The 14,188-nt window shown below is 43.3% G+C and overlaps 1 protein-coding gene across 2 annotated transcripts in view; it reads left to right on the top strand.

Moving 5' to 3' along the window:
- HNF1B (HNF1 homeobox B) overlaps positions 1-5,867 on the top strand; it is a 90,605-nt gene extending 84,738 nt beyond the window's left edge. For both annotated transcript variants that reach the window (XM_026710264.2, XM_026710262.2), the window contains exon 9: positions 3,691-5,867. In XM_026710264.2, the coding sequence (XP_026566049.1) occupies positions 3,691-3,711 (21 nt within the window). In that variant the 3' untranslated portion in view covers positions 3,712-5,867. The remainder of the gene's footprint in view (positions 1-3,690) is intronic.
- The last annotated feature ends 8,321 nt before the right edge of the window (positions 5,868-14,188 follow it).

The following is a 14,188-nucleotide window of genomic DNA, read 5'->3' as shown; positions in this document are numbered from 1 at the left end:
AATTAAGCACTACATATATATTAATCCACAACAGAGACAATCTATGTTTCTGAAAAAAAAATCTCAAGAGCTTTGGCCACAGTGGTGTAACTGAACCTCTGCTCATTTTTATTTTTAATTTTTAGTTAAATTCATTTATATTATAAAGCAGTGCCCTGCGAGCCTTGATTGGGTTATAGAATAACAGAGTTGGAAGGGACCTTGGAGGTCTTCTAGTTCAACCCCCTGCTCAGGCAGGAAACCCTATAGACCTGTGATGGCAAACCAACGGCACGTGTGCCTGAGGCATGCCGGCCAGCTGGTCTTGGTGTGCGGGAGTGCCAGAGATGGGAAGAGCAGCTCCCCAGTGCGCATGCGCATGCCAGAAAGCTGAGCTTCTAGTTTCTGGTGTGCGTATGCGCGCCGGCCAGCTGGTCTTTGCATGCACATGCATGCCAAAAACCGGAAGACCAGGTGGCCAGCGCGCATGCACATGCCAGAAACAGGAAGCTCAGCTGGGGCGCTGTTCTTTTGGTTTCCAGAGCTCCCCCGCACACACACACCGGGGAGCTGCACTTCCGGTTCGCCAACACTGCTATATACAGACAAATGATTTTCCAATCTCTTTTTTTAAAACTTCCAGTGTTTCTTCCTTGCCGAAGGAAGCAACACACACATTAACAACAACAACAACACACAAGTAGAGGATCAGTTTCAACACTGTGGCCAATGCTCCTCAGAATTTTCTTTGCAAAAAATTTTCTCTATCCTGGCTAATTTTGGTTATCTGGATATCCTGTCTCTTCCAGGAGTTGGGAGTGTAGAAATGTGACTTGAGAAGAAAAATTGAACACATTCTGTATGTTCAAGAGCCAAAATCTCTTCCCAAGGCTTCCCAATTCCCACTGGAGGTTTTTTTTGGACATGGATATATATATATATATAAAAGAGAATATTTGTAGTTCAGGGTTGAACTAAGAGGGTCCTTTAGCTCTGATGGTATTACCTAGTTTGGCAATGAAACGTCTGCAAGAAAACCACCAAGCTCAGAGAGCCCAAGGACCCCACAAAATGCAGATGTGAAGAGAGATTTTTTAAAAATACCCATTCGGAGTAGTGGTTTTAGGCACCAGTCTTGAATCTGATTAACAGATGAATAGAGTTGGAAGGGACCCTCACCAAGCAGTCCCTACACCATTGTTGAAAGATGACAGTCCAGTCTCTTCTCGAAAGCTTCCATCGATGAAGTTCCCCCACCTGAAAAGAAACCTGTTCCAAATGCAAAACACAAGCAGAGGAGATTCAGTTTTCATTTCACAGCACCAAGCAGCTTTAGTACAGAACAGTTCAGCTAAGTCACGTCCAGGCTCCTTGCTGTCTCCTTCTTGCTCACACAGCAAATACTGTTTCAGTTTCCATGTTTCGATTTTTAAACAACCCTCAACTCTCTCACACGCTGACAGGGCGCTAGCCAGATAAATATCGATGGATGCTGGTAGGCAGCAGCACAATTCCCCCCCCCCCTTATTTTCCTCCCCCAAAACTAAGCCCGATCACATAGTTTCATAGCGAAGCACAGGTATAGAGCTAGTATCCAATATTTCCACCCAAAATGTGGAGCAGTAGGAACCTCTAACCCGCCTATCTCCATCAGTCAGGCAATCACGCGGATCCAGTCTCCAGGAGGAGACAATTTCCTTAGAAGGCCTTGCTGATTCATCTAGCATGCACTCAACCCTAACTTTGCCCTTGATAGATGATTCTCTCCGGACCCGCCCATTAACTTTGATGCTGGCTTGTTCAAACAAGCCTGCCTGGATTCAGGAAGCCATTTCCTTCATCAAAACCTTAGCAAGACACGACTTGTTGGGCCTTTGCTGGTGATCCTGAGAAGCAGGGAAGAAAATTCAGCTTCCTAGCTTTAAAAGAAAAAGGTTGCCAGCTGTCATCTTGACGTCGGTCAACATTTGGGCATTTCTGCTTTGATGTTCCCTTGATAGACTTCCTGTAAGCTCAGAGCTAAATCTCGGCACGCAGAGTTTACAAGCTTAAAAAACAAAACAAAAAACACAACAACACAACATGGAACCGAAAGAGGAAGAGGGAAGAAGAAGCAAATTCTTCTTCTATTGCAGACAGTCTTTGACTTACAGCCGTTCGTTTAGTGACCGTTGGAAGTTACAAAAGCATCGGGAAAAAGTGACACGATGATCGTTTTTCACACCGAGGACCATTGCAGCATCCCCATGGCTATGGGATCAAAACTCAGACCTTGGCCACTGGCTCTGTATTTATAACGGTTGTAACGTCCCAGCACCCTTTTGCAAACTCCTGACAAGCAAAGCCAACTGGGAAGCCTGATCCACTTAGCAACTGGGTTGCTAACTTAATAATTGCAAAATTCACTTAACAACTGTGGCAAGAAAGATCGTAAAACGGGACAAAAATCATTTAACAACTGTCTTGCTTAACGTTGGTCTCACTTATGCTCGTAAATCAAAGGACTATTTGCACAAGGGTTGCAGTATCCCAGGGTCACATGATCACTGTTTACAACCTTCTGGGACGGGGGAGCTTAATTCGTTTAAGAACCACATGATTCACTTAACAAATGCAGTGTTTTGCTTAACAGCCATCATATAATGGGTCAAAGTTCACTTGATAACTGTCTCGCTTAGCAGTGGAACTTAATTATGGTTATAAGTTGAGGACGATCTGTATTATGTTTGATCTTATATTTCAATGTTGTTTCTTGGCTCAAAAGAATAAGAACCGGGTCAATTCAGAGAATGTTTAATGAGTTACAGGCATTAGTCTGTCCATCTTCAAATCAATCATTCAGAATCAATCAGAATAGAGCTGGAAGGGACCTGGAAGGTCTTCTAGTCCATCCCCTGCTCAAATAGGGAGATTTTATATACCATTTCAGACAAGTGGCTGTTCAGTCTCTTCTTAAAAACCTCCAGTGTTAGAGCTCCAGTGGTGGTATGCTACCGGTTTGGACCGGTTCACTCGAACCGGTAGTAAAAAAAAAGCCGACAATCGGCTGAGAGGAAAAGGAAGAGAAAAGTGCAGGATCGGCCCTCCCACCCACCCCTGCAGTTTTCTCTTCTTTATCCTCTCAGCTGATTGGCGCTGCAGGTCTCAGCTGGTGTGGGGAAAGCTGCGCACCAGCATTAGGCAAAGCACGCCCACCAAGCCATGCCCACCGAATTGGTGGTTAAACAATTTGAATCCCACCGCTGTGGTGCTCCCACAACTTCTGGTGGCCAGCGGTCCCACTGGTTAATTGTCCTCACCATTAGGAAGTCTCTCCTTAATTCTAGGCTGCTTCTCTCCATGATTCAAGCTATTTTCTAAAGCACCTGAAGGCCAGACAAGGAATAATGGATGGAAACTGAACAAGGAGAGATTTAACCTGGAAATAAGGAGAAACTTTCTGACAGGGAGAACAATCAACCAACAGAACAGAAGTTGCCCTCGGAAGTTGTGGGAGCTTCATCACTTGAAACTTTCAAGAACAGATTGGACTACCATTTGTCAGAAATGGTGTAGGGTCTCCTGCTTGGGCAGGGGGTTGGACTAGATGAACTATAAGGTCCCTTCCAACTCTGATTATCTGTTATCTGTTATCTGATTCGTTGGATTAGATTCTGGCCCGATCTAAGACCCTTCCTCACATTCTTAACCTTCTTTTTCTTTTCCTCCCAGTGTCCGTTACAAGCCTGGTGATACTCCACCCCGTTCTCTGTGCCTTTAGCAACTGGAAATTATTTTTCCACAACGTCCTGCCTTGGCCACAATGAGATCTGGCGGAAGGTGGCAGCAAAGCCCGAAGAGCTTGCCTAGCTCGATCCCGCTCAGCCTGGAAAGAAGATTGGAAGTTTCTGTGCTACTGTGGCTTTCTTCAAAGGATCCGGAACGGTGTCTGCCAGACCAAGCATTTCCCATGCTGTTTGCCAAAGACTTATTGCCTCCAGGATGCCAAAATATTTTTCCTTCTGGAGGATATTTGTTTCTTACCAACACCAGAACAAAACGAGAAGCTTGGCAAAGAACCTAAAGCTGGAGATCAAGCGTATTTATAAAGTGACACACTTCTACTGGAGAGGACCAGAGAGAGGACTCGGGGCTGTTACGTCAGGTTGCAAAGGAAGAACCAACTGTGATGTTGACCTGAACCAATTAAACTGTATATATGAGGAGCTCGGTATTCCAGATCTCCTCCCCCCTCCCTCACACCTATCTGCAGAGATTTATATTAAAGAAAAGTTAATGTTGTCTATCAAATGGATGTATTAAGAAATTAAGTGCAATGCCTCCCCCTTCACTTGTACATAGGATCACAAAATCTCCTGTCACAGGAGGTCTCTAAACTTGGCAACTTTAAGAGTTGTGGACTTCAACTCCCAGAATTCCTCAGCCAGCAAAGCTTCTGGGAGTTGAAGTCTACAAGTCTTAAAGCAAAGCTGGCTGAGGAATTCTGGGAGTTGAAGTCCACAAGTCTTAAAGTTGCCAAGGTTGGAGACTCCTGTCCTATCATGTCTCTCTTCATTTTTTTTTTGTACGGAGGTGGTTTACGTTGCAACGTTTTGGATTGGCAAATCAGAAGAGCAAAGCAACATTGATTTATTGGTGTTTCCATCGGCCCTTTTTTGAGGTTTCGGGCTGGCTGATTTCAAAAAGGGGACAGGAAGCAGAATTTGGATGTTTGGAAAGAAAGCCATTAAGTTTTTAATGGCTGCACCCTTGATAGAATTTTAATCCATTTTGGGGGCGTGTGTAACAGAAGCTAGGAGAATTAATATAGCTAGTCCTCAAGTGATGACCACCTTTGGAACCAGAGTTTCTGGTGCCAAGCAAGCTGGTTGTTAAGTGAATTGCAGCTGATTTCACAACCTACTTTGCCACAGTTGTTGTGTGAATCACTGTGGTTAGAAGTAAATTGTGTGTTAAGCAAATCGGTCTTGCCCCCATTAATTTTGCTTGTCCCAAGTTGGCTGGGAAGGTCACAAACTTAACTCCAGCTTAGCATACAGGTAGTCCTTGACTTACAACCACAATTGAGCCCAAAATGTATGTTGCTGAGACATTTGTTAAGTGAGTTTTACCCCATTTTACGACCTTTCTTGCCACAGTTGTTAAGTGAATCACTGCAGTTGTTAAGTGAATCTGGCTTCCCCATTATCTTTGCTCATCAAAAAATGATGACATGCCTTTGGGATGCTGCAACCAACATAAATATGAACCAGTTGCCAAAAGTCCAAATTTTGATCACGTGACCATGGTCATAGTGGTGGAAAAACAGTCATAAGTCACTTTTTTTCCAGTGCCGTTGTAACTCCGAACAGTCATTAAACAAACATGTCAGGATTCCAGCAATTGCTCTAATTCAATCATGATTCTCGAGCCAAACTTCAAAAACTTCAAAGGATTTATTATGAGACGACATACTGGCACTGCCCTGTATGAAGCCAACTCTGGCACACATAATTTACAGTCATCTATGAACCTGTTTTCCCCCTCCCCTCTGGGTGTCTCATAAATCAGCTTCTCCAATTGAGCACATTCACAGGCTGAGTGTCATCAATCACATTCTCCAATTAAATACATTCGCAGGCAAAAACTCTGGTATTTTGGTTACAATCTTTTAAAGATAAGAGTTGGAATGTACTTTAGCTTTCAAACTGCTCTTTCAGATTTCCTTCCTCCCCGCCTTCCTTATGGCAACTACTAAAACAGGCATAGGAATGTTTTATGAGTTGACAAAACAATTGTAAGACCCCCTATATTTGCCTTAATGTATCTACCATGTCTTTATTGAAATGTATTGGCTAAACACAAGTAATGAATTGGTTCACACTTTGCACTAAACTATGGTTTGCCTATCCCTTGTTTATTGCATCATCTGTTCATTGTGGCTTTATACAATCTACTAGCACTGCCACAAGCTGCGTTTCCAAACTTTACACAATAAGCTAAGACCCAAGCCAACATATTATGGCTTAGTGTGTTATGTTAACCAGCTCCTACAAGAAATCAGTCTCTATTTTGGCCATCACTGCTGATGTGTTCTAATGACGCGTGTGAAAAAGACTTTCATATGATTCTTCTTGTGATGGGATAGAAAACTCAGCTTTGAATAGTCTTATGTAAAGACAGTCCCATTTTACAAAAAAACAAAAAAACAAAAACCAAGACCCAAATCCTGATTGACAGATTTGGATCCCTGTTGCTGAAAACTCCCAAGATAATTTGACCTGACCCTTGACCTTCAAATCTGCTCACCCAAGGCATTTTACACGTGTTCATCCTTCTGCCTTTTCATTGATGCAAGGAGTAGGTTAGATCAGGGGCCTTCAAACTTGACAGCTGTGACTTGTGGACTTCAACTCCCAGAATTCCTCCTCCAGTCATGTTAGCTCAGAAATTCTGGGAGTTAAACTCCACAAGTTTTAAACTTGCCAAATTTGAAAATCCTTGGGTTAGATCATAGTTTCTCAACCACAATCCAACTTTAAGATGGGTGGACTTCAACTCCCAGAATTCCTCCTCCAGTCATGTTAGCTCGGGAATTCTGGGTGTTGAAGTCCACAAGTCTTCAAACTTGCCAAGTTTGAAAACCCTTGGGTTAGATCATAGTTTCTCAACCCCAATCCAACTTTAAGATAGGTGGACTTCAATTCCCAGAGTTCCACGCTGGCTGGGGAATTCTGGGAATTGAAGTTCACCCATCTTAAAGTTGCCAAGGTTGAGAAGCACTGTGTTAGATGGCAATTTTAGGGCACTTCTTTCCAGCTTAGTTACTGTTCCCTTCTTCTACTGTTACCCAGAGAGGGATATAAAATGGTATAGTTTTGATCTCCCCGTGGTCTCTATTCTGGCTTACAGCTGGAGGATCATGTCTTCAGGAAGGGCATTTACTCAATGAGTTGTGGTAATGAGCTATATTCTGACAGATGAACAGACCCACAGATTTAGCTATCTGTCAGAAATGGCACTCTGTTTATCCACCACCTCTCCCAACCTAGAAGTCAGCTGTCTGGGCTTGGAGAGGAGACCCCCTACCCATCAGGTCTACAAGATAATTCCTGGAGACCAGTGGTGGGATTCAAACATTTTTACTACAGGTTCTGTGGGTGTGGCTTGCTGAGCGTGGCTTGGTGGTCATGGCAGGGGAAGGATATACTGCAAAAACTCCATTTCCATCCCACTCCATTGGAAAGTTACTGCAAAATCCCATTCCCTCCCCACCGCACTAACCTGCTTTCCAGCTCCGTTCTCCTGTGCAGAGCAACCAAAGAAATCAGCTGGGACTCAATGGGAGGCAGAGAAGAGATGGGGGCAGGGCCAGTCAGAGGTGGGATTTGCTGGTTCTCCAAACTACTCAAAATTTCCACTGCCGGCTCTCCAGACCTGGACAGAACCTGCTGAAGACCCACCTGTGCTGGAGACCCTGATCATCTCAAAAACAACTAATAGAGAAAACCATAGCTCAGAGGAAGGAGAGCAGTGGTGGAATTCTACCGGTTCGGCCTGATTCAGCCAAACTGGTAGCTCCAAAGATCACCTGGGAGTGAACCGTTTCGCTCCGATGATCTGCTGTTGGGCCCGCCTGCCCAGGCTCCCACACTGACCTTTGTTTCCAGCTTTTGAAGCACAGCTGCTTTGTGTGGCACAGCAGATTGTCACACGCCAGCTGATGAAGACACAGGGAGAGTGCAGGATTGCAGGGGGTGAGTCGGAAAGCCTCTGCGCCTGCGCAAAGTGTGCGTTTGGCACGCGCACACTAAGTGTGTACACACGCTCAAAGCCACATCCACCGAACTGGTGGTAAACTACTTTGAAACCCACCACTGAAGGAGACAGATGATTGAGTTATGAAGAATATATGAAGAACAACTGCAGGAGTTGGGTATGTCTAGTTTGATGAAAAAATGGTCTAGGGGTTACATGATAGCAGTGTTCCAGTATCTGAGAGGTTGCCACAAAGAAGAGGGGGTCAACTAGATACAATTAATCAGAGTTGGAAGGTATCTTTGTAGGTCATCTAGACCAACCCCCCGCCTAAACAGGAGACCCTACACCATTTCTGACAAATGGCAGTCCAATCTCTTCTTGAAAGTCTCAAGTGATGATGCTCCCACAACTTCCGAGGGCAACTTCTGTTCCATGGGTTGATTGTTCTCACTGTCAGAAAGTTTCTCCTTGTTTCCAGGTTAAATCTCTCCTTGTTCAGTTTCCATCCAATTATTCCTTGTCTAGCCTTTGGGTGCTTTGGAGAATAGCTTGACCTCTTCCTCTCTGTGGCAGCCCCTCAAATATTGGAAGGCTGCTATCCTGTCTCCCCTGGTCCTTCTCTTCCCTAGACTAGCCAGGCCCAGTTCCTGTAACCGTTCTTCATATGATTTAGTCTCCGGTCCCCTAATCATCCTGGTTGCTCTTCTCTGTACTTTTTCTAGCGTCTCAATATCTTTTTTATAGTGTGGTGACCAAAACTGGATGCGGTACTCTAGGTGTGGTCCTACTAAGGCTTTATAGAGTGATATTAGTACCTCACTTCATCTTGATTGTATCCCTCTGTTAATGCAATTTAGGACTGGCAGCTTTAAGACTGGTGGACTTCAACTCCCATAATTTCCCAGGAACACCCCTGCCCTAAAGGATGGAGACAGAAGGGACCGTGTTTTCACATCAACTTAATGTAGCTGATACATACCAGGCCCTTTGACAAAATGATTAGTAAATTGCAGAAGATTGTACCCACAGGAACACTGCTACAGCTTGTTGGTGGTCAACCATTCAAGGTAGCTCAGATTATGGAACCAAAGTCATGCTAATCTTCCTTTTATTATAGGAATACCACCTAGACTTCTATAAGGCCCCACTATCAGGTTATCAATCACTGGAAGCTTTCAAAAAGAGACTGGACAACCATTTGTCTGGAATGGTATAGGGTCTCCTGCTCACGCAGAGGGTTGGACTAGAAGACCTCTAAGGTCCCTTCCAACTCTGTTATTCTATATTCTATGCTCTATGTTTTAGATCAATCAGGACACTGCTTGGGCTAATCTAGTCTCCCTCTGGATCCCTCCAAACTCTGTGGGCCTTGTGTGTGTGTGTGTGTGTGTGTGTGTGTGTGTGTGTGTGTGTGTGTTCTCCTAAAAGAGGGACACGGTGGCTCAGTGGCTAAGACGCTGAGCTTGTCAATCAGAAAGGTCAGCAATTTGGCGGTTCGAATCCCTAGTGCTGCGTAATGGAGTGAGCTCCCATTACTTGCCCCAGCTTCTGCCAACCTAGCAGTTCGAAAGCATGTAAAAAAATGCAAGTAGCAGAATAGGGACCCCTTTGGTGGGAAGGGAACAGTGTTCCATGCGCCTTCGGCGTTCAGTCATGCTGGCCATATGACCATGGAGACATCTTCGGACAGTGCTGGCTCTTTGGCGTTGTAACGGAGATGAGCACACCGCCCCCTAGAGCCGGAAACGAGTAGCATGTATGTGCGAAGGGCACCTAAAAGTCCAAATGTATCTGTTCCTCATCTTTGGCCAGTTCTTGACTTCTTTTGTCTCCTTGGACCACTTAAGCTTCATTTTATTATCTCCCCAAAACACAGGGCAGACTTTCTGAGTAAACCTTGTAAAACTTTTCTCACCCATCACGTCTGTTTACCTGCTAAGGCTGGTCTGGATATCCCTCCAGGATGACCACCTATTTTCTTTTACTGACTCCTGGGGCAGCTTAAAAGGGCTCGATTTCTATCCCAGATTAGCAGGAGAAGGCAATTTATCTCTCTCTCTCTCTTTAAGGAAGGGCTTTCCATTTATCTGATGTAATTGTTTGACAAGTTTATGCTAATGAATGTGGTATCTCTAAAAGGGGTGATTCTCCTGGGGTGGCTTGATAAGAAATGGAGTCACTTCGAAGTTTTCCTGAAAAGGAAATATGCAGGGTGTGGAGGAGAAGAAATTGGCTTTTGAACAATCTGAAAGAGTTACAAAGCCCCATCAGGCACGAGGCTTCAGAGCAATTCTGAAGTAGGAGCCATACACTACAGTACAGGTAGTCCTTGACTTATGACCGCAATCGACTCCCAGATTTATGTTAAGTGACACGTTTCTTAAGTGAGTTTTGTCCCATTTTACGACCGCTCTTGCCACCATCATTAAGTGAATCAGTGCAGTTGATAGCACCATGGGTTGTTAAGCGAATCTGGCCTCCCTCTTGATTTTGCTTGCAAAAGGGGATCACAGCAGTGGTTGTAAGTATGAACCAGTTGCTGAACATCTGAAGGTTGATCGCATGAGCATGGGGCTGCTACAAATGTCATAAGTGTGTAAAATGGTGCTGTCACTTTTTTCAGTGTTATTGTAACTTTGAATGGTCACTAAATGAACTGTTGTAACTTGACGACTACGTCCATAACTTGGGTTAGTGACCGAGAGTTGCTGGGTTCACCTGACCTGCTTTGCCTAAGGAAAATTGCCTTCAGCCCTGAAGCTTGGTGAGATTCAGCAACTCTGGGGCAGGATTCATATAATATGCTAATCCCACAGCCTGTGTTAGCAAAGGAGAACTGCAGTGTTCACATGATCTGTTTTGCCTAAAATAATGGCTTACAGGCTTACAGAGGTCTCCAAACTTGGCAACTTTAAGACTTGTGGACTTCAAGTTGAAGTCCACAAGTCTTAAAGTTCCAAGTTTGGAGACCCCTGGTTTAACAAGTTTGGACCCCTGGCTTAAGTTGCCAAGTATGGGGACCCCTGGCTTAACCCCTTATGATTCCTGACTCTCGACGAATGTATCTTTCCTTTTATGTACACTGAGAACATTTGCACCAAGACAAATTCCTTGTCTGTCCAGCCACCCTTGGCCAATAAAAGAATTATATTCTACATGACAAGCTTGCTAAAGAAAAGGTGGCTTCTCACAATACATGAACACAAACGATTACACCTTATTTTAGTCTACAGGTAGTCCTCAACCTATGACCACCATTCAGCCCAAAATGTATGCTGTTAAGGTTAAAAAAAATGTTAAGTTTTGTCCCATTTTACGACTTTGATTACCTCATTTGTTAAGGGAATCACTGCAGTTGTTAAATTAGCAACACAGTTGTTACGGGAATCTGGTTTCCCCGTTGAATTTGCTTGTCAGAAGGTCACAAAAGGGGATCACTTGATCCCAGGACACTGTAATCATCATACATATGATTCAGTTACCCTAAGTTGCGTTAACAGAAGGATACAATCAAGATCAAGTGAGGTACTAATACCCTTCTATAAAGCCTTAGTTAGACCACACCTAGAGTACTGCACCCAGTTTTGGTCACCACACTATAAAAAACATGTTGAGACCCTAGAAAAAAATACAGCAAAGAGCAACTAGGATGATTAGGGGACTGGAGGCTAAAACATATAAATGGTTGCAGGAACGGGGCATGGATATTCTATGAAGAGAAGGACCAGGAGAGACAGGATAACAGTCTTCCAATATTTGAGGGGCTGTCACAGCGAGGAAGGGATCAAGCTATTTTCTAAAGCTCCTGTAGGCCAGACAAGGAATAATGGATGGAAACTGAACAAGGAGAGATTTAACGTGGAAATAAGGAGAAACTTTCTGAGAGTGAGAACAATCAATCCATGGAACAGAAGTTGCCCTCGGAAGTTGTGGGAGCACCATCACTTGAGACTTTCAAGAAGAGATTGGACTGCCATTTGTCAGAAATGGTGTAGGGTCTCCTGCTTAGGCGGGGGGGCTGGACTAGATGACCTACAAAGGTCCCTCCCAACCCTGATTATCTGTTATCTGAATGTAAATCCCATGACCATGGGGATGCTGCAGTGGTCATAAGTGAGAACAATGGTCCTAAGTTAATTTCTTTCCTGGCCGTTGTAACTTTGAATGGTCATTAAATGAACTGTTATAAGTTCGAGAACTGCCTATAGTCAGTTCAGTTGTGGGAACTCGTTGTTGGTATAATTCCTCTCCCAGGAGAGGTGGCGAAGATGGTTACAAGGAGGGCAAGCCCAGTTATGCTGCTTTCCCTTGCAGGAAAGTCCAGCTGCAATTAATTCAGAGCACGTATAACCTAGCAGAAGTAGAAAAAGCATAAGAGGTAACAAAAAAACAAAAAAAAACACCCCATAACACTTCCTCATCAGCAATCAACACCTGGATAAGCAGAGATTAATGCCAAGATTAATACTAGCCACACAATCAAGCAGTAAACAATAACCTAATCAAGATTCTACCAACTCAATCAAACAGTAAACAGCAGCCTAATCAAGGAGCCAACAAGAATATTCCCGCTAACACAGATAGGGCAAGCCATTGGCGTATTAACAGAGAGCAAACCCTGCTCCCTTTCAGCACCGATGATGTTACCTAGTTTGGTAATGAAATGTCTGTGAGCTCAGAGGGCACCAAGGACACATTAGATCAGTAGAAATCTTCTTAAAAATTTTTTTCTAAAATGAACATTTTGCTGTTTTCACATGGCCAAGAACGGTAGGATGGTAGCACAGTGCAAACTGGAAGCTTAGTAGAAAAATCAGATGCATTTGCAGGCAATTCCAGGAATAAAAATTGGGGTATGTCTAACTTAATGAAAAGAAGGACTAGGAGTTATATGATAGCAGTGTTCCAATGTGTAAGGGATTGCCACAAAGAAAAGGTAGATAACCTATGCTCCAAAGCACTGAAGGCAAAAGAAACAACAGATGGAAACTAGTCAAAGAGAGAAGCAACTTAGAACTAAGGAGAAATTGCCTAACAATAAATCAATGGAATGACTCCCCCACCCCCCCACCCCCAAAATTGTGGGTGCTCCAACACTGGAAGTTTTTAAGAAGAGATTGGACAGCCATTTGTCTGAAATGTATAGGGTTTCCTTCTTGAGCAGGACGGGGTTGGACTAGAAGACCTCCAAGCTCCCTTCCAACTCTGATATTCTATCATTCTTGGGGGCAATCTCATTCCAGAGAGCAGATGCAATGACAGTATTTTTACTTGCCAGGAAAAACTTCAAACCACCAGCATGGTAGTTTGGTAATGAAACACCTGCACAAAACAACCAAACTCAGCGTTCTCTATTTCTATTTCTATATCTATCTATCATCTATCTATCATCTATCTATCTATCTATCTATCTATCTATCTATCTATCTATCTATCTATCTATCTAATTATCTATCTCTATTGAACTTTATCACCTATTTTTCTCTCTGTCTGTCTGTCTATCAATCATCTATTTTCTCTCTCCCCCTCTCCTTTTCTCTCTCATTTCTATATATGTAATCTATCTGTTCTATCTATCTATCTATCTATCTATCTATCTATCTATCTATCTATCTATCTATCTATCTCTTTATCTAGCTAGCTATCTTTCATCAATTATCATCTATCTATCTATCTATCTATCTATCTATCTATCTATCTATCTATCTATCTATCTATCTATCTATCTATCTCTTTATCCCTAGCTATCTTTCTATCTATCTATCTATCATCTACCTATCTATCTATCTATCTATCTATATTCATCTATCTATCTATCTATCTATCTATCTATCTTTATCTAGCTAGCTATCTTTCATCAATTATCATCTATCTATCTATCTATCTATCTATCTATCTATCTATCTATCTATCTATCACTATTGATCTTTATCTAGCTATTCATCTTTCTCTCATCAATCATCTTCTATCTTTCTGTCTGTGTCTATCATTTATCTATCTATCTATCTATCTATCTATCTATCTATCTATCTATCTATATTGATCTTTTCTAGCTAGCTATCTTTCTCTCATCAATCATCTCCTCTCTTTCTCTCTTTCTCTCTTTTTGTCTCTCAATCTATCTATCATCTATCTACACACACACACACACACACACACACACATTCCCCACGCAAAATAAAGTCGCTTTTGTGGGTGGGAGGGGGAGAGAGGAAAGGCCCATGGCAATAAATAATCCAGCACAAAGCAGCAGGGTTGTGTTTGAAGGGGTCTAAATCGAGGTGCCAAATAACAGAAGGCAGTTCCTTGTCCCAGAAAGCTGAGTTTCCCTTCGGCTCTAAAAAGCTCCTTTAAAGACGTGTAAAAAATCCCCCCCCCGGGGGGGGAGGGGGAATTCAAAGGAACTCCAGAGGTGCGCTGGGGCTTTAGGGGGAAACAGGGGGACAAAGGATTTGCGTAGTCATGTAAA

Source organism: Pseudonaja textilis, chromosome 1 (assembly GCF_049901715.1).
Source record: "Pseudonaja textilis isolate UNSWEBS1 chromosome 1, rPseTex1.2, whole genome shotgun sequence".
Taxonomy (NCBI): Eukaryota; Metazoa; Chordata; class Lepidosauria; order Squamata; family Elapidae; genus Pseudonaja; species Pseudonaja textilis.
This window is presented reverse-complemented; position numbering and strand designations above follow the sequence as displayed.